At 42.2% G+C, this 21650-nt stretch overlaps 1 protein-coding gene across 2 annotated transcripts in view; it reads right to left on the minus strand.

Annotated features, from left to right (window-relative positions):
* Nucleotides 1-21408, minus strand: part of STAT3 (signal transducer and activator of transcription 3) — a 41463-nt gene extending 20055 nt beyond the window's left edge. The window contains exons 1-3 of one of the 2 annotated variants that reach the window (XM_072111717.1): nucleotides 21261-21408; nucleotides 3652-3795; nucleotides 476-620 (exon numbers count right to left, since the gene is read on the minus strand). In XM_072111717.1, coding sequence (XP_071967818.1) covers nucleotides 476-620; nucleotides 3652-3779 — 273 coding nt within the window. In that variant the 5' untranslated portion in view covers nucleotides 3780-3795; nucleotides 21261-21408. Of the gene's footprint in view, nucleotides 1-475; nucleotides 621-3651; nucleotides 3796-6404; nucleotides 6555-21260 lie in introns of those variants that run through there. The other variant, XM_072111719.1, reaches the window with a different exon arrangement.
* Between the last annotated feature and the right edge of the window lie 242 nt (nucleotides 21409-21650).

The following is a 21650-nucleotide window of genomic DNA, read 5'->3' on the forward strand; positions in this document are numbered from 1 at the left end:
AAAAAACCCCACTTGTGAACGCAAGAGTTACAGAAATTGTTTACATGGATTGCCATCGAAAGTTTGTGCAAGAAATTGCTAATTTTTTCCAATTCCCAAAAATTCGACTTCTGGTGTTGCCTCAATGAGGCTTCTGCACATGCCCCCTGTTGCTCCATTCATCTCTATGGCGCTGACAGATATCCTGGTGCAGTCCTTGGCTAGTTCAATCAGTGCCATAGACCTGACACTCTGTTCATTTGGGGAACAACACGATCATATGATCCGTGGGAGTCCAATCGCAGGGATCGGCACCGATCAGCAATCCACGTGCCAAATTGTACAACGGAAAGCATACAGTTTATTATGGATATTACATTTATAACAAAGCCGTATTGTCCACAAGTCTGACAACCCCTTTACCAGCTATGGTTGCCAGAATTCAGTCTGACTTCAATTGGAAACTAAAACAGAGAAAATAGTTCTCTCTCATCACCTGCAGAAACTGCTTTATCCTCCTCAGGTTGTGCTGGTAGAGGACATTGGATTCCTGTAGAAAGCGACTGTATTGCTGATCTATTTCTCCTAGAAGATTGTGGAAGACCAGGGTAGCATGAGACTCCTTACTGGCAGCGAAACCCCTGCAGAATACAAAGAGTTAACAGAGATTCTGCTCATCACATAATATAAGAAGTAGTTTAATCTGCAAAGCAGCCATGACCTGCCGGCCATGGATTTTCTGACATTGCTCAATAAACGCTTAGTACAAACGTCCAGTCGCTGGAGGATTCACTGGACTAGAGAGAGGACTGGACAGACAGACATCATAAGGCAGCATTCACACTGCAATGTGGGCTTACTGGATGCAGTTGGAGTAAATGGATAGTGGCTAACATATTTGTTTCACAATGTAAAATGTTTCTATTTTTCCCAAAAGGTTTTGGCTTGGTTTGACTTTTGCAGATGCTTCTTCTCACGCAGACAGCCGAGAAATCCACCATGGAAGCAGCCGGATAGATCAGTGTCTCTCTGATTCACATTCTCCTAAGGTTGCGTTCATATGTTTAGTTTTTCAGATGACGTTTTTGATGTACAAACACATAATGGATTCAAAGTAGGAGGGCGAGCAGCACCTTTCAAAGATTTGTCTCAACCCATTATAATCCACGCCTGCTTTTGGCTTCAAAAACTGCATCTGAAAAACTGAACGTGTGGACGCACACTAAGCGGTTACAAACACTTGTTGAAGTCTGCTTAAATAAGTGTTTAACTAATAATTAAAATAAGAGGAACACACAAACAGACATCTGCTTATCTAACAGGTTCTCTGAAAATAGAACAAAGCAGCCAGCAGTGAGGACAGAAGCAGGGACAGGAGACAATTCAGGCTACACTTATCATGAAAACCTATTAGAAAAATGATTTTTCTGACACCTATAACATAGCCAATACAATAAGAATAAATAACACTACATACTCTAAAGATGGTCTACCATCTTCCAGTGATCTGTTATCTAAGAGAACATTTGCATCTTTACGCTTCTCTGTGCGCCAGGGGCGTGGCCATATGTCCGGGTGCTTCCGTTCTCGTCTTTCTAAATCACTGCCCTGCCACACAATGATCGGCATTTCCATGGAAAACGGGTAAACGGCCTTACTTTTTTGCTCTGAAAAATGGGCTACAGCTTATTTTAAAGGGGGTGTCTTATCCCCTTCCCCCATGAATAAAAATCCACATCAGGTCTTCACCTTTTGGATCATTCCCTCAAACCCGGAATTAAATTGAACATTTTTTGCGACTCTCCTCCTCCTCCTGCCTTCAGCTAAGAGGATGGGGGGGCACACTTCAAACGCCTATAAATTTAGTACCATTGCACCTAGAAAACACATACAATATAATGTAAAGATTGTGTTTCTAAGTGCCAAAGACAGATATCCACAGTGCAGTAGGAGCTGCATATGAAAATCACACTTCCAATTGTAACTTTAACAGTGAAATTCTATGATATCAAAGGATAGATCCTGCTCTTTAAAATGACACCAGAACAGTGTCTCAGGAGAAACATATACTATATTGCATAAGGATTGTCTTTCTAACCGCTAATGTCACAGAGATCTCCAGAGTCAGGAGTGGCAGCTGCATCAGACGCCCAATTGTAACTTTAACAGTGGATCTGTCTGTTTCTTGAGTGATATTTAAAAGGTAGATGCTCTCCTTTAAAATGACACCAGAACGGTGTCTCAGAGATGTAGACGTTTCTGACCAGGACTTATTTTTTGGAGAAGCACGGTAGCATATATAGCCACAACCCTGGGTTGCGTTCAAACTTGTCTTATTGACTACCCCCCTCTCAAAAGGTGACCCTCCGTATGATCAGGGGATGGTCTCAAACTATGCAGGTTTATTAGGATTATGAGCATAGTGAAAGGAATTTCTTATGATATTGGATTTGTATGATATATGATGCTGTATACACGTGTAGCAGGCACAACATCTCCAGTGTTTTGGGGGATAATTGGGATTATGAGCCCCTGCCACTGTCCTAACAGGCAACATCTGGATTTTCCCCTTTTAACTGCTGCAGTAACTTAACGAAAACTTTACTTTCACAGTAAGAAGAAAATTTCTGCAAGTCAAGGAAAGCTATTGTGGCCAGATTGTGTTCTTTGCTTCCTTCTATCACACAGAAGCCCGGCACAAACATCTTAAATGATGTACTAAAAACCGGGGCACATTCTTGTCACATTAACTGGGGAGAAGAAGCTGCCAAGCAACAACACACCGTGTAAAAGTCTATTGAAACAATCCAGGAGTCCGGCAATCACAGTTTGGGGTCTTCTGGAACTTTTTGGCCGACTTGAAACAACCCGGCATCCAATTTTTTATATTAATTTTAAAAAACATGTTCTAAGTTTTTAATGGGTCGGTTCCACAGTCCATTAAAATAACGTCCATGGGCACTGACCCATTAAGAAGTATTGTATTTAGTGTTCTATATGTACAAAAAATACAGGGCACATGTCCATTTTTCAGTCTCACTTGCATCTAGCCTTTGTCTCAGCGATCAGACCTCCACCACTCATCACAATTACTATTTAAAGGAAATCCACTATAAATTCACTATCTTCTTATAAAAGTGTTACCCTCCTTTCTTTCAAAATGAACTTTCAAAATAGGTTAATGAGCCTGAAGGGCTCTGGGGGTGTTATCAGAGCACCTTTATGCTGACGCTTCACAAGGTGTTACACAGTTTTCCTTCTCCCTGCTCCCTCAGCACTTCTCCCCTCCCCTCCCACAGCCCAATGTCATCTCATTGCAGCAGAGGAAGATTCTGCACACAGTGGGAGGGGAGAAGTACTTTTGCTCATCATGACAGCCCGCGAAACTGCAGCACAGAGGGGCTCTGGTAACACGCCATCCCCAACAGCCCTCATTAGCATAATATAAAAAGTAGATTTTAGAGGCCATGGATAACAAATATAAGAAGATTATCACAGTCCCAGTACCTGGATCTATGAGCAAGTGTTCCTGGTTTATCAGGATGGGTCTGGATGGTAGATTTCTTTTAATAAAAGCTTTCATTTTTTTAAATATATTTAGACCTAAGTTACAGCAAGTCATGACAGAAAATAGAGGTGTGTGTCCTGTGAAATACTTAAGCTGCCGCTCACCAATCTTGGCTCTCAATCCACGGTGCGAGAAACTGGCGTAGCTCCATGGGGAAGCTGTCGCTGTACAACTGGTGCAGCTGCTCCAGGTATCTGGTGTCCAGCTGTTGTAACTGGTTCCATTGCGTCATCTTGAAGCACGGAGCTCTGGGGGGAAAAAAAGAAAGAAAAACAAATGAGAAAAACATATGTTTTCAACCCAAAACAAAAAACAAATTTCTGGGCAAAAATTAATCTCAGCACTGCCTCATGACTAGTGAAAAAATACATTAAGGGAATCCTGGATCCAGTTTTGACCATAATAAACTGCAGCCGTGTTAAGTATTGGCTGTATAGAGCTGTGTATTCGTAGCCATCGAGTCCACAGCCATCATTGATCTGACTTTGACGGCAAACCAGAGCAATAGGATACCAGCAACATTAATTTGACCAAACGTTACAGGATGGGGGCGCTCATTATGGTAATGGATGTTTTATGCTGCATTGTTAAACTTTTACATAGCTCAGAAGTATATAAGACACAAAACTAGACTAAACTGGCACCAGTGGAAGGGGGGTCCAATGTATATGAATGGGTAGAAGGGAGCCCATGTTACATCTGCACGAGGGCTTTAGCTGCTGTGTTCTGTTACACCAGCAGTACAGCAAAAAACCAGAGTAAGTTCCACTGTTAAACAATGGTATCACCAGAACCCAGAAGTTGCCTTAAATTATAAGGGGGGGGGGGGGGGGTTATTAAGCTTAGTTTCATCTGGGCAGGTTTCGATATGGTCCACACTAAAAATATGGTGGAAAGTTGTTCTAGATTAAATCAGAGCAAAAGACGAGGGGGCACTGTCTCTGTCTGGAGAAATCAAGGTTTAATTACCAGAGGTGACAAGGCTTTTTTACTATGAGAACGGTCAATCTGTGGAATAGCCTGCCTCAGGCGCTGGTCACAGCAGGGACAGTAGAGAGCTTCAAGAAGGGTCTAGATGCCTTTTTACAACTAAATAACATTGATGGTTATGTTATATAGAATTGTTTCCCCCAAATCCCTTCCTCATCCCATCCCTTCCCTACCTTGGTTGAACTAGATGGACATGTATAACCTATGATCAGAATCTACGAGGTAGAGGTGAAGTTAGCTTTACTTCTGAAAATACAAATCTCCAAGACGCTTTCACTTTCCTTTCTAGAGATACACATTCACGACGATGAAACCGCACAGACAGATCACACCACATCTGTAACAGCAGGGACCCTCCGCTATATTCAGCGGAAACTCAATTCTCGTAGTTAAAGTGCTGTGACAAGTATTTGTTTCCTTCCAGATCTCTTCTATTTTTGCCTACGTGTCACAATTTAAGTAACACAAACTTTATTTGAAGTAAAAGTTTGTGTAGAGAAACCAATTTTTTCAGGGGGGGGGGGGCACGGATGGTATAGAAAACTTAATCAACAGTAAAATTAAAGGAAATGCACATATTAAACAAAAGTTTTGGAAAAAAGATCTGTTTTGACACAGTCACTGTTTGCTGCCAATGAATGGAAATGTTCTCGATGACATCCCGTGGCTGCAATTGCTTTAAATGCCTAACGATTCTCACAGCTGCAGGTTTGCTACAATGTAACTTAGAGACTTTTGAAACTTCTGTTGCTTTTTCCTTAAACTCTATGAAACCCCAGCGATAATGTTACCATTCCTAGACCATAACTGATGGATTTTTAGCTGAAACATATTTTTGGAATAGGGTCTAAAAGGTTTTGCAGCATTTAGCATTTGCAGCTTTATGGTGTCACAGTTCATAACAAGCTGCTCCGTGCCCAGGGCGACTTCCTTTAGGCCACATTCACAAAAAGCAACACACGTACATCCACTGACATTAACTATTAATGATTAAGTTGCTTTTAAAATGTGATCCAAACGCAATCTTACTTCAATAGGTGATCGCAGAAGTCGTCTGTGCATTGCGTTTGGTAACACAATGCAAACGCCACATGTGAACATGGCCGTAAAGGAGCCCTCTTCCAGCTAGGTCTCCGGACCATCACCTCGATTTTCTTAAGCTGGCATATTATCAAATGACAGTCTTTAGTAAAGACGCCCTGGTGAATGGCATTCTGTGGCTTGCTATAGGCGGTGAAAGCCTTTTTTGGTAAATTCATTTTTACCAAAATCTGCCTTTTCTTTTTCACCCCTACTGCAAAAATACCCCTTTTATGTAAAATGTAGACAAAAGGGCTCAAAAACTTAGAAATCCATCATGACATTCCATATTAAAGAACCTAAAACGAAAAGATTGCCATATTTGTACAGTGTACATTTGTCATCCTTCTACATGGCCTCACATAGTTGGCTGAAACCGATACAACAGGCACCAAAACAAACTGATCGTCACCATCACCCCTCCTCCAGGTCACGGATCTATTCCATCACAAGGAAGCACATGGCTACAGGGTTATAACAGAGGTCGTCTTGTACACATGCAGCATGGTCAGGTCCACGAGTCCTAGGAATACAGGCTCCACTGCATTTTTTATAGCGCGTCCCTGATACACAACGGACACACAATTTACAAACAAAGATTGGAAGAAGCTCTTGCTATTTACAGCCAAAAATAAGTTATCACACAGAAACAGAAACTAAGTCAGAGGTTCCTTCTTATCCTACAAATCTGAATCCAGGAGGACAGAGAACCACATTAAATACTTTTACAGAATCTTTGCTGAATTCTAGAAGACGACAGCAAACCGCCCTGCAGGGCACAGCTCACCCGCCAGTCCTGGGCTCGCCCGCTCACAAGCCTGGGGGGCACTTGATCTCCAGCCTATACAGACAATAGCGTCAGCAGAGTCCTGGCTGTATACTGAACCGAAAGCAGGGAGATGCAGGTTCCTGGTTCCAGATTTAACCAAGTTCAAAGGCTTCCAGTAAGAGGGGAGGAGGAGTCTGCCGGTAATCCATGTACACAACAGGATAAAAATGCTGCTGGGCTGGAAAATACACATTACTGCTGCCGTCACCCAATAGCCAGAAGCCTTTATTACTCCTATCCGCACACATTTTAACGTGACAAAACTGGCAGCAGACGACTATATACAACAAGCAGAGGCAAAGCCACTATGTAAAGATACTTTCAGTTCATTTTTAGGTTGTCTATAAGCCACAGCAGTAGATAAACAATAACATTATTTCGGCCCAGTTCACACCTGTGTTCTGCAGGTTCCCTTCCATTTTGTTATTAAAAGCGGGGAAAAAATAGCGCAGCGGTCCTCATATTTTTTCCCAAACTATAAATAACGGATGAGTAACAGATGAACTTGAAGTTTATGAGGAACGAATGGAAGTTCATTTTAAGAGGATACTAAAAACAAAACAAGTAACAGAAAGCCCCCAATGTAGGTGCAAACTGGGACATAGTTGTAAATAGGATGAATAAATTCTAGAGTAAATAATAGTATTATTATTATTAATAGTAAATTCTAATTATAGAGGACCTGTCAGGTTGATTTGGGACCCTAAACCAAGCTCAGTTCCTTTGTAAACTTTAATATTCACTTAGATGAACCACATTGGACTCGAATCTTCAGAACCAGTGCTGGCGCCTCCTTTTCCGTGGCACCGCGCATGCACCATACCTATGTACTTGAGCATGGGTGTACTGCGCTGCCATCACTTACCACAATGCGCTGACACCAATGAACGCAGCGAGCATAAGTTTATCGCTGAAAAAAATAAACTAGTGTTACCCATCTCCTACCATGTATCCCTACTACACAGGACCTGTTATCACTGACCTGATACACTCAGCTGGTGACTAAATTGATCTCTGGTGCGAGTCACAAATATGTGCGCGTATAGCCTTAAGAGCCTTTGGAGGGGCTATTTGACTTCCCAATTTCATTGCCTGCTGATATAACGTATGATGTCATGAATTCTTATAAAACTGGAAGAAAACGTGATGATAAAACCTCTATTTTATCCGCCTCTTTCTTGTCCTCAGTGTTCCTTATATGGGGGTGAATAATCACGACACTTCACTGCAAACAATGTGCTGCAGAGCCCACTCCATGTACAAACATTACCCAAGGACATTGTGTACTCGGTGTCCTATTTACCAGCAAACACTGGACAAGTCACCTGTGTACCCGAGCAGGGAATATCCAGGCATAAATCTGCTGCCACCTACAGAATAATAGGACCAGGAACATATAGACCGAGAGAAGCCAAGTTACAGTACAGTCAGATGTACTAATATATACAGAGCCAGCACTCACTATAGTCGGTTCTTAGGAAGGTCAGATTGAGGAGTCCACACGTGGCACCCCACTGACCTCACTGCATGAGCGGTACTTCTACTTTACATGCCAGGGACATAGGTGCTGTCCTAACTGAGGACATTGCATTGGAAAACAATTACTGTCCATATTAGATGTGAGGCACTATGTACACAAAGGCACTCCAACTATGTAATAAAACGGGTAGGTATGCAAATTCTCTATAATAGGGTGAAATAAATGTGTATAAAGTGTAACTAAATCTTTCAGGAGACTTGATTTGTCCGCAGAAATGAACAGAGAAGGAACATTAAGCAAAGCCGCATATCTGTGCAGTTTTCTGCTCTTTCTCCTGTAGCAAGCAGTGCGTCCCTCCACTACAGATATATAAGGTGGCTAATGATTAACTCTTTTCATACCTTGAGGAGAATATCCCCCTTAAAAAGGGGTTGCCTAGGCTTTAGTAGTTTTATAGATTAATAGAGAGGGGTGCTGTGAAAACAAAAGGAAAGCTATACTTGCATCGCTATTATCCAGTGCTGTGTCAGCGCAAGTCTCTGTACGTATACAGTGTTGCAGCAGTGACATGTCCACAGCCAATACCCAATCCATGTACCGCCTGTGCAGCAAACACCCACAATCGGTGTTAACCATTAACATGCCTCCACCAAAGCCATCTTGGGCCAGATAGTCAGCGATCCCTCCACCCCTGTGACTTAATTAGGGGGCAGAGATCCCCAGCCTGCCATGCGACATGATGTATAATACTCTGCCAGTTTCACACTGATCTGTAAGATCTATAGTAGTAATGCATTATATGTTAAAATTGATCAGAGGGTACTAGAATCCTAGGAGGGTCCAAATATCCAGTAAATAAATAAAAAAAAATAAACCCTCATACAGCTTCGAGCATGGAATAATAATAAATAATAATAATAATAAAAAATGTATTGAAAGTAGGGAGTGAATAATGGAAATGCAAAAACGAAAAAGGGCTGTGTCCTAAAGGGTTTAATAACATATATTATAAAGTTTACTATTATAATCACCACTACTGATTTCTAATTTTGTGCCAAAATCTTAGTCGCGCTTTAAAACAGAACAGTCATCATGGCTCTAACATAAGCGACACAACAATCACATCCCTGTTGGAATATTTATTTCCTATCCATCTCTGCATTGAAAATATATTTCTTGTTCATAACAAATTAAACATGACAAAACCCTGGGTGAAAGGCACAACCCCTCCCAATCTGTACCAGTATGACTTATGGAAGGGACGACAGCTCATCGGGAGGATGGAGGTAATGGATTGTACGGGTCACTTTGCATTCTGGAGACATAATGGAAGCAGAAGAAACCTGATCTGTGAATATTCTCCCACCCTGTGCCCCTGGAGATATAATGTATACTGTACGAGACATGAAGCCTGTCCACAGCTTTACCACTGCCTTGTAGCTATAGGTAGAGATGAAAAGAAATGTGGCTTTAATGCAGGATGAGGACAGAGCACACTAGCATCACAATAGGATGGTAAACATTTGTTACACAAGTTAAAAAATGAAACATTAACAAAACAAAACAGGGTTATTATAATGTGTATGGTGTCCTTCATGCATGTTCTGGCATTAATAATGCAGGCCCAGATGCTGTTATTCCATTCTGACAGACCACTGGGGATGGGCTACCGATATCCAAATGTTAACCAAAGCATATTTGGTAACCCAGGTCTTCACTCATAACTCACTGGACTGGGTAGACTCAAATAAAATTTGGTAGAGAAGAATCAAATCGGAGATTTCCTATACCTAGATAAATGTCAACGCCCACATACATATAATATTATATGTCATACATAGAAGGGCTGAGCTTAGAGCCAAATACAGCACCTTCCATGCAGACGCACTGTGTAGTAACCTCACCGGTCTCCTCCGCGCAGAGGATCCCTCCTGGATACAAGGAAAACTCCAACACACTTTATCTACATCCAGCAACAGGACAAAATACACCAGGCTTCTTAAGAACAATGCTTCATGCTTTATTTAAGGACAATTTTTTCCAACATTCTTTTTCCAACAGCTTTAAAATGATGCTTTTTAAACACACAATGTGTCTTCGTCATGCAGACGCGGACTAGTCAAAGTGCTCACCGAGGGCAGTGCCTACAGCGGGCATGTGAGCATCAGCCATGGAAGAAGGTGGCCTGGTCTGGAAAGATACAACGTTCATCTGATACAATAACTTCCGTGAATACATCAAGATCAGGGATACCTATTCCTGGCAATGGTTTCGCCAAATGAAGCCTCTTTTAAAAGGATAATGGGCCCTGCCACAATGTAAAAACTTTCTCTGGAACAATGAGAGGAACAGGACGAAGAGTATTACAAGTCAACGCAGGCCGATCATTGATTAGATAAACTAAGAAAAACAATGTATGGAAGACCTGCCTAGCAACTTGAAGGGAACCTGTCATCAGGAGACCTTTTTCTGACTCCCCCCCCCCCATGTCTCCATAGAGAAGAGTGTGAAAAAAAAGAGAAGTTAGTTCAAAGTTTACCTTTCTGCATGCAGAGTTGTGTCCCTAGTCCCATGGTAGTGGCCTATGAGGAGTAGGGCAGACGTGTATGACACCCTGAGGGGGGAAGCGGTGGGAGGGAGTAGATATGGGGGACATGGGAGGATTTTTTAAAATTAATTTAAATTTATGCATGACTGAGTGGTTTCCTGAGGGTGGAGGAGAATCCACTGCTCACTGGCCACTCCCATGGGACTAGGGACACACCTCTGCATACAGAAAGGTCAATTTTGAGCTAACTTATCTTTTTTTTGGAAAAAACCCTGTGTATATTATTCTCTATGAGCACATGTTGGGGGCGAGAAAAAGGGTTCCTGATGACAGGCTCCCTCGAACAAGAAACCTTGGTCCCAGATACCAGAGGGCACCTTCATAGGCTCGGGTGGCAGCCCTGCCTTGACATGCCCAATTTCAGGTAGGTGGTTTGGTCTTGGCTAATGGGCAAAGTGTCTGGAAGACTCCTATCTTCCTCTACCTCCAGAGTATTTTATAGACACACTGTATGTCTGACTTCAGACTGGGGGATGGGATGTAGAAACATTATAAGATAGAGAACGCTAATGGCCGGTGATGCACCAGACGTCTTTGATAATAAAGCAGTAGAGAGTTATTGCTTGTGAAATCTCTCGCGTGGCCTTCCAGTCTGCAGCAGAGCGCATGAATAATGTAGGACAAGCTCATCTGCATCAATACTCCCATCATCTGCATGTGTTAGATTACATTTAGATTTTGCCTACATCCTGAACAATCTGGTATGAACCGATGGTCAGCTACATGAAGAATACCAAGAAAACTTCTTGCCAGAGGGGTTTAACCTGAAGTAAATGCTGTGACGACCTGACATGGGCCATATTCACACTTCGGTACTTATAGACTCCGATTCTCATGTTCACTGGGGTTTAGACTTATCCCCTTCAGAGAGAATAGGAATAAGTGCTATTAGTGAGAAAACCCCTTGATCTACTAGTTCCCAGAAGACATCCTTATTGGAATATATTAATGCCTACACCTATGAAAACACCCAAACCCTGACCCTAAAGACTTTTTATATGAATATATTACCAAATCTGTAATTACCGAGATGATCATTCTCCATTCTATGGCCAAGTCTTACAGCAGCAGAAGCTATAGCGGTACCAGGCCGTCATGGCCGCTTCTACTCTTCTTCTTATTACTAAAGAAACACAATTCTTGAGCTGCAAACCACAATGATGTGTGATAAAACAAGTGCTAAACAAAAATGTCACTATACACCCAGTCCCCCAAATGTAGAACTTATCCTTCCACTTTTCTGCACAGCACCATGTGTTATGTCTTATAAAAGTTATAAAAAGAGTAATGGCCGAACAAAATGAGAAAATAAAAAAAACAAAAACTATTCCCAAAATACAGTGAAAGGGCTTTCATACAAACACTTTGTAGAAGATGAAAATTCTGTGTGACATAGGAGAACTTTTTCACCAAGTACCAGAACCACCAAAGCTCATACTAAATTCTCAAAACCCACCTTCAGAATCTCACATCGAAGCAGCGGCTTCCAGGCCGTACACAAGTATCTGCAAGGCAAAGGGGAAAAAAAACAAAAAAAAAACCCCCTAAAACTCCTACACGTAGTTATAGTATACTTAACTATACGTCATCTCCAATGCAGGCTGTAGGTGGCCACAAATGTCAAAGAGCTACACAACATTCTAGATTTCTCCCCATTAAAAGAAATCTACCACCAGGATGAAGGACTGTAAACCAAGCACACTGACATACAGGTGTGTGCCCCCTCTGGCAGGATCTGCTCTTCCTTTAGCTTCTTATGCGCATATTATTATGCTAATGAGTCTGAGGGACTCTGTATTCCGTATTCAGGTGTAAATGGAGCCTGTAGCCCCTCAGACTCAGTGTAATTTTCAAAGCCTTTTTTTCTTAAAAAAACAAGGGCATAAGAAGATTAAAGAAGAGCAGGTCCTGCCAGAGGGGGCACATACCAGTAATGTCAGTGGGCTTGGTTTACAATCCTTCATCCTGGTGGTAAATAGGAAACCATAAAAATCCATCCTGATAAACCAGGGACACTTACTCATAGAGACAGTGGTCATCTTTTTAAAATGTGTTATTCATGGCCTCCTTATTTAAAAAAAAAAAAAAAAATTAACTTTTATAATTATGCTAATCGACCAGAAGGGCTTTGGAGGGTGTTACCGTGTTTTACAGGCTGCTACACTGTGTTGGAGCACTTCCCCACCCACTGTGTGCAAAAACTTCATCTGCTGCAGTAAGATACAGCACGGAGAAAAAAAAAAAAAAAAAAAAAACTTAAAACTAAAGAAAATTGTGACCATATATCGATGACTGCCCTTTCATATAATACAATCCTATAGTCTCGATCCTTTCTCTAGATGACTGTGTCATTGCTGACATTATTAGGTTCTGCCCAAGTTGAGAGACAAGAGAGGAAAGAGGAAAGCAGAGGAGTTTCCGTCAAATGGACGTAGATTTGTCAACAGATACAACTTGTTACCATGAGAAAACAAGGAAACAGATAAATCGGTTTCTATCAAGGAAGAAAGTCCATTACCTATTTAACTCTTTCAGGATTGCCATGGGCTAGCAAACAGAATGGCCACAACAGCATAGAAGATGTGATTTCTACACATCCAGCAGTAATTCAGTGCGGTGTGTACCTGGACCAAGGGTCCCTGCTCTACTAAACGTCTTGGTGTTGGATTCTGCCTTCATGTAAACCATTGTCTACTCCCAGACGCATCTGTAGAAAACAATATAGAGCACACAAGACAGAGGTCGCTGGTGATTCCCCAGTGATGTCATCACACGACCCAGACGTCTTTATTCTGTAAACACTAGAGCCATGCTGACTAATAGCGGCCCATGTGTGGTACGTGCCGACATGCAGTCCCAGGTCTCTTACATCATGAGGAACCACACAGGCATTCTCTATTTGAGGTCAAAATTCTTATTTCTTCCCCCGAAACCACTACAGACTCTATGATATACTGATATTCTACAGCCACAAGAGTGACTACAAACTAAATTGTGCAATGGATCTCTGCATCAATGGCTACATCCGTACAATATGCCATAAACTCCTGACAGTTGTGGGTCTCACCTCCTGGACCTGCGTCTATCTTCAGAGCAGGGCATGTGACTGACTACTTGGCTATTTTCAGAACAGCTAAAATAGCGAATGGAGAGACTTGTGCACTCACAACCCCTCTCTCATTCACCTGTAGCGAGGCCCCCTAGCACACGGATGGGTGCAGAAGAGGGGTGGACGCTGACCACCCCTCCATTCTCTATAGAAAACAGAGCAGCCGAAATCCAGGGCAGCCGGGGCTCAGAGGTTCAGTGCTGGGGTCCTGGGTTCAAATCCCACCCAGGTCAACATGTACAAAGAGTTTGTATGTTCTCTCTGTGTTTGCGTGGGTTTCCTCCGGTTTCCTCCCACACTCCAAAACATACTGGTAGGTTGATTAGATTGTGAGTCCCATTGGGGACTGATCTGGCAAGCTCTGTGCAGCGCTGCCTAACCCGTGTGCGCTATAGAAAGGAATTATTATTAATCAGGCAAATAGGACATGTCATCTTTTGCGGAGCGGTTGCCCACCGAGATCAGAGCTCAGTAAGACAAAGTGTGCTCACCGCTCCGTGACCTGGTGCCCTAGACCTGGCCACAACAGCAGTAGTGTGCACGTAGCTTCAGACATGGTGTAGTCTTAGCCACTTGCACACAGACAATGGAAAACAAGCAGGAGAGCAGTGAATATATTATAGAGCAGATGGAAGTTGTTATTTGAGATTTTCCTCTCTGGGACTCTGGCTCAGGCATCTGGCAGGGAGCCACCAGGTAAAGTTTCACTTTATTTCAAACACAAAATAACACATATTTTGCATATGCAGTACTTGGTCTATAGCAACCTGTCTCTTGAAAAATAGCACCCTGGTGACAGGTTGCCTTTAAGCTACCAGCCTTTCCTTTCTAGAATCCCCCCTTATGTTAAATCTCCTCCAAATCATATTCAATAAGCTGTGTAGAGTCATATTTTCTATGAGATGAGTCAAGTTTGGAGGTTGCGGGGGGGGAGTCACTTGAGATGTTTCTATATGCAGAAACGCGGGGTTCATTTACCAACGCTCGTGCTGCTCACTTCTGTCGGACTGTGCACCGTTTTCGGGGCTTGAAAAGGTATTTAAGAAGTGTCTGTGCCCTTTTTGTGGCAAAGGCAGCCCGACTGATTTGGACTGAGCGCGGGATTTAACTTTCAAATTGTGTTGCAAGCCCAAGCACTTAGACGGACCACTAAAAAGATGGTGAACTTTGTTGGACTTGAGCGGGGAAGCCACACATTCATCATTTTGGGCGCACGATCTTAGTGAATCGCCGAACGGTGCATTATAGTCAGACAATGCACTTTCTGTGAACTCCGGTAACCGGGTAAGTAAATGTACCCCATGGTGTCACAAAATGTAAAGTAAGAATTTCATCTTTAAGATCGAAGGTTTGGGGGGGATCTGTGATTTACAGAACGGGAGCCGGATTCCATTTTTATTATTGTTATTTTATTTTTCATGCATCTTTGCATCAGTTTTGCAGATTTGAGGATTAAGAAAAGTGAAGCAATCGGCTCATCCAAAAAGCTAAAAAAACATAGCTGCAAGCAAGACTAGGGAACATCTGCTATTCAACTCTAGAACGAGCAGTAAAAAAATCTGATAATATTGTTTTTTCGACTACCTATAGCAGTAATTTCCATCAGATAACTAATATCATTAAGAAATATTTACCAGTCTTAACGGCTGATGACAAAATAAATAAAATTCTACAACAAGGGTGCAAATTCATATCAAGAAGGGCATGTACTATTGGTAACATCGTATCTCCCTCACTATACCTTGCATATGAGAAAAAGGAGAAAAATACTTGGCTAAATACAAAAGGCTCATTTAAGTGTGGCATGAATAGATGTAACAACTGTAAATATATGAAAAAAGTTCTCTTCAGTTCATAGCAGTAATACTAATAACATTTGTTCTTTTATAAACTGCAACACATGTTATGTTATTTACCTTGTTACCTGCGCCTCTTGCAACATACAATATGTTGGTAATACTATTCGTCCTCTGAAAAAACGCATCAGTGACCATATCGCAGACGGTTCAAATTTTAATGACAAACATATCTCTAGTTTATCTAAACATTTTTTACAGACACATGGAGGTGATATGTCATCTTTTTCAGTTATTGGCATTGAAAAGATAAGAACTTCGGTTAGAGGAGGAGATAGGGAACGGAAGCTCCGCAATCGAGAGGCTTTCTGGATCCTCAACCTCACAACAAGAAGCCCTAACGGTTTAAACAATAGAACAGACCTAATGTACCTATACTAATATTGCATTATCTTTATAACCCCAACTATTTATGTTCTTTCTACTATCTGATAATACACAGTTTGGTTTCTAGTTATACACATGCGCAGTGGTGATCCGCTGATGCGTGAACGTTGAACAATTAATGGCATGGTTATCACCTGGTATGTATTTCCTCTTGTGCTTTTAAAAGTGTGCGTCTCACATGTATTGTTAGGACCATGACTAAGAATGTAATATAATCATTCGAAACGCGTAGGTCTTTTTGGGTCTCCGGACCGTATGTCTTTTTTGTCTTTTTTATAAATGGATTAAATAAACCTTTACAGATTTTTTTATCAGTCTATTTGAAACTTGGAGTGCTGGATTTGTTCATCTTTTGGATTCTTGGTTTGTTGCTGGTGATCAACACAGCTTTCTTCATCCGAGCACCCTCCACCACAAGACTATGGACTCTATATATCGGTGCATTCGTAAGTGAGCTGACCCTTCCTTTTTTCTTTTGTCAATCGGCACATGTCCCTGCTTTGGATAGGTTTATACTACTTGTATTCCTTAAGAAACAATCTGAAGAGAGGACAGATCCTCAGCATATGACTTACAGAACATATGTTGGTGGTACTGGCTGGCCCTGAAGTCACAGCTGTATAGCCTTCTATGATGCAGCCGGGCACTGCCCCTCCATGCCTACCGTCCTGAAAGCAGGATTACAGTGCGGACAATGGTCTGCTGTGGCTCTGACAGCTTCGATAACGCAAGTTACAGTCCTTGGACGTGGTACAGTCTAGAGAACTACACGTCAGCAGTGTTTCCAAATACATCTGCCATAGACCTACTATAGAAGACACATGAATAAAAGAAAGTGTTCATCATGGCTGCAAAAACTTATACCCAGTGACCTAATGGCTGGCATTGCTATTTCACAGTACTGGTGCCATCGGTTTCAACCAGAAGTAAACAGAGTGAATATTCAGCCAGTGTTTGCAGAAGTCTTCTCCCTTACTCCAAAAATATCCTTGGGTTGATGGGTAATCCCTGTAGAACTGTGCCTTCATTCATCAGACTGCGTTCTATCAATGGAGAGTGGTTATGTGTAATCCTCCTATCCATGGACAGCCAGGACCAAAAATGACTCGTTCTTGATTCTTTTTGTTCTTTTTATCCATTACCATTCATACAAACCCTAATAGTTCAGAGTCCCATCATGTTCTTTACTACACAGTTTGCAAAATAAGGACTCACGTTTCGACACTTGGTCTGTCTCCTGGTCTCCTAGTGTGATGGAAGGAATGACAGGGGCTTTATGAGAAGGCTACTTTTATGCTTTTATGTTTTCATCCTCTTTTAAGCTTTAACATACAGGTAGTCCCCAACTTAAGGGCATCTAACCCCAAATTACAGACGGACCTTTCTGTCTATTGTGTCCTCTGGTGAAGCTCTCTGGATGCTTTGCTTTAGTCCCAGGCTGTAATGATCATATCTAAAGTGTCTAATGAAGTTATATATAATTCAATTGTCACAGGGACAATTTTTTTTTTTGTCTGGAGCAACAATTATAAAATATACAGTTCTGACTTGAAAACAAATTCTTAAAGGATACCTACCACCAGGATGGAGGATTGTAAACCAAGGATCTGCTCTTTTTACAAAAAAGGCTTAAAACTATGCAAATGAGCTGGAGGGGCTCTGAACTCAATAGGTGCCAATTTGCATAATTTTACGCTTTTTTTTCTTAAAAACAAGGGCATAAGAAGCTTAAAGAAGATCTTGCCAGAGGGGGCACACACCAAAATTTCAGTGCTTGGTTTACAATTCTTCATCCTGGTGGTTGATGTCCTTTATGTACAAACCTAAATAACTTATCTTATAAGTAACCCCAGGGCTGCCTGTATTCCCTGTTAGACAACACGTTTAACACATTTCTCCATAGTATAACATATTTGTATCCTATTTTTAGTTTGGTCTAGTAGAACCAGAAGAGATCCAGTCACTAATAACATGGACCCTAAAATATTTCTGTTTTATGTCTGTCTGATTATGGCTTTAGTCATTGAACTTAAGGGTATTTTTCTCAAATTCAGCAACATCTGAAAAATAACACATCTGAATGACTCAAGTAGGAAACATTGGATGATGGTAAGAATTCTACAGAAATAGGCTAATGTATGTCTGTATGTCTATATCTGATCAGAGAGATGAATGCAGTCTTTTGTTCAGTGTATAAGATCCAGGTACAGTATGTACCACTCATTCTCACACTATATTCCATGTAAAGAAACGTAGACACAACCTTCAGGCAGGAAACGTTCATGTCCAAGAATTCGATGACCACCAAGAAAAACCAATGTCTGATACTCGGCTTCCTCTGTGGGTGAACAACGCACCTGCTACCCTACAAACCTAAAAAATAACACTCGCTGGTGGTAGAGAGGCGAGCAAGTCTGCAATACTCCAGACATCCCCCACATAGGTCACACATATCTCCTGTCTGTGGACGGTCCATATAAAGATAAGATAAAGAACAGATCTCCAACACACACAAAGCACAAGATAATCATAAACCATATACAAGGTAAAACGCGTGGGAACATCACATTACTACCAACAATGCAAGCAGAGGATGAGCTCCAGAAATAACACGGATGATCCCGACCTGCAATTCCCAGTCCGTCTAGACCATTAGCGCAGATCAATACATGATGGCATTTTCCATATGTTCCCGGGACATAGTGATTACTCTGCTATTATACACTTATGTCATATTACAGCAGCACAATACATGTCCTCCGTCTCACACAACCCACGGTCACATTCCTCCCATCCAATGATTGATGCAGATAAGGTTTTTAAGCGAATTATATCATTGGGTCTGAGATAATTAAATAGACGATCCCTCGGGGTCAGGCAGGGAACACAGTCTGATGAGCGGCAGAGGGTGCACGCCTTTATGGAGATTGCATCCAACAAAGAATCACAGTGACATCCAGCTGTTGAATATCTACAACTCCTAACATGTTGGGAACCTGGGAGTAGTAGTTTTTCAACAGACTGGCAGCCGGTGGATAAAGACTGATGCATTACAGCCATCTGATCGCTGCCAAGCACTAATTCACTTATGTTCTGCATTTACATAGGGGACTGTATAAATGTATGTGATGCTGCAAACAACCATGGCGGTATTATATATACATTATATTTTATCAGATCAGATGGCACAGGGTGAGGTGTGCCATCCACCAGTCACATCAAATATGTACATTATGGGACACTACCTTTGTATAATGCATGTATTTTTATTCACTCCGAATAAAGTGGATACACCTATGTCACGTAAAAGGCAAAATTCACAAAAAATGTCATCACATGAGTGTGTACAATGGACCTAAATGTTGATACCAAGATCTATCGAGATGTCTGCCATTAGACCAGACACAATATGACAGCATGCTACATTGTTTTGTCCGGTATAATCTGCCACATCAAGCTTTCCCCTACACTCAGGAAAGGAGATTATCTGCTGATCGTGGGGGTTTCAGTGACCCTAATGGATGATGAGAATTGGGGTACATCATACACCCCAAATGAATAGAGAAGCTGGTTGAACATGCACCAATGTGCTCTATTCATCTCTATAGCGATGACAGAGGTAACCCAGTACTTGGCTACTAGCATCAGTCCCCTATACAGAGAATGGAGTGGCATGGCACATGTCCAACCGGACCCTCCATTCATTTAGGGTACAATGGCCCCCATTAGTTTCATAGTTTATACGGTTGAAAAAAGACACTTGTCCATCAAGTTCAACCGAGGAAGGGTAGGGATTGGATGAGGAAGGGATTTAGGGGAAAATCCCTTCCTTGTTTCTTGTGATCTGTGATGGTCCCACCACTGGTTCCCCCACCAATCAGCAACTAACCCCCTATCCTGTGGGTAGGTGATAACTGGACATCCCCTATAACTGGATATTAAACAAAAGTCAGATCAAAATATTAGAAACTTCAGTGCTCCCCCCAATCACCTTTCATTTATGTGTCCAAAAAGATCCTGACCCATATTTTCAATGGACTCTATTGACCCAACTAAACCAAGAGACAAGAAGAACTTTCTGGTTGTTGAATTGTATCAAATAGCGATACAGAGTGACAACAAAACAAGCCTATAACAAGGTACAAAAACAATAAATGTTACCTTTACTTTTGAGAAATATCAAGTTAACATTTGCCCCACCTGTGTGCCAACTTTGTGCCATGTAAGGACCCCTTGCCAACAATCGTATGAGTCGTACGAGCGGGTCGACATCGGACAGAAGTCGTACAGAACTCTGACTAATGGATAGTTTATTGTCCTGTGCGCATATCAGATTTTTTTTTTTTTACAGTCAAATGATCCAATCTGAGAAAAACACAGGAGGTTCTGATTGGTAATATCTGCCTGAAACTAAAAAAAAACGGATGGCACTGGGAAGACGTCGTAGTGTACCCTGTTTTTCATGCATGTGTCATAGAAATAGCTCAGAGCTGTGAGATTGGACACAACTCGGATGATGCTAGGACTACAAAAACGGATTGTTGGATAGCGTGAGGACTGAAATCTGACCAAAATCGTACTATTCAACACTCGGGTGCAACTGGCCTTAGGTAGAAGTCACATCTAATAGATACCAATCTCCCCAAATTCCCTACTACCAATGGGGTCTGTCCTGCACGGTCCCCTTCTATGAGATTCACCGCTTATTCCGTCTTTCCGCTTCTTCGCTAGAGACATCCATGAAAGTGCTAGATCTATAACGTCATCCTGTAAGCTTGAAGAAAATGTTTTCTCATTGACACAAAAATAGTGTCACGGTCACCGTGTTTATTAAAGAGGCAATAAAAACAATAGAAAGAGAAAATATTAGATGTAACTGGATCCTAAAGGCTGGTGATGAGAAGAAGTAATGGTATGGCCCCGTCAGGGCTGATCCTAATCGCTCGGGGCAGGAGGCAAACTATATAATTAGAGGACCCTCGAGTGGGTTCTTCATGGAATGCCCCCCACTAACATGGACATCAGATGTGACAGGTGTCAGTGTCAGGTACCGCTGACTGTGCCCCTGATTCTGCCCCATTTTACTGCAGGTGGTGCTGCCTGAGGCAAGTTGCTCAACTCGCCTCATGGCTGCTGCTCCCCTCTGGGCTCTGTTCACACTGGTGAGTAGTTATAAATATAGAAAACACATGAATATAACTTTTCTGGAGCAGCACATGCCAGGGACTGCAACCCTTAGGATGTCCACCCATGTTGGCGGCTCTGCATGAGTAGCACCCACTTCCCTGTCCCGTCATAGGTGCCAGTGATACAACTCTCCCCGTCCCAGCACCTCCCCACTTCAGCAGGTAAGTAGTAACGCGGCCGCACTCACCTGTCTCCGCCTCTCACAACTTCTAGCTCTTCTCTCTGACGCAGCTCCTATAGTCTATGGCAGCGCTGCCGGAAGCCGACTGACCCACCTCACTCACACCCGCCCACAAATGCCAATCACTGCCAGAGCCTCGTCCCTTTCCCCGCCCTCATTCAGCCGTCCGCCAATCAGTATCCCCGTACACTCTGCCAGCGGGGATTACTCATCAGCTTTACACCAATCACATCAATCTAATGACCATCCGCCTCTGGTATTCATTATTCATGAGTATCTCCTGGTTCACAAGTCACTGCCAAGACTATAGAACTCCGCCCTTTTAATTTATTATTCATAAGCGAGAGAAGTCTCCGCCCACCTGTTGGCGCCTGGGACGGTCCTTGTGGTCCGGCT

This window comes from Engystomops pustulosus, chromosome 6, assembly GCF_040894005.1.
Source record: "Engystomops pustulosus chromosome 6, aEngPut4.maternal, whole genome shotgun sequence".
Taxonomy (NCBI): Eukaryota; Metazoa; Chordata; class Amphibia; order Anura; family Leptodactylidae; genus Engystomops; species Engystomops pustulosus.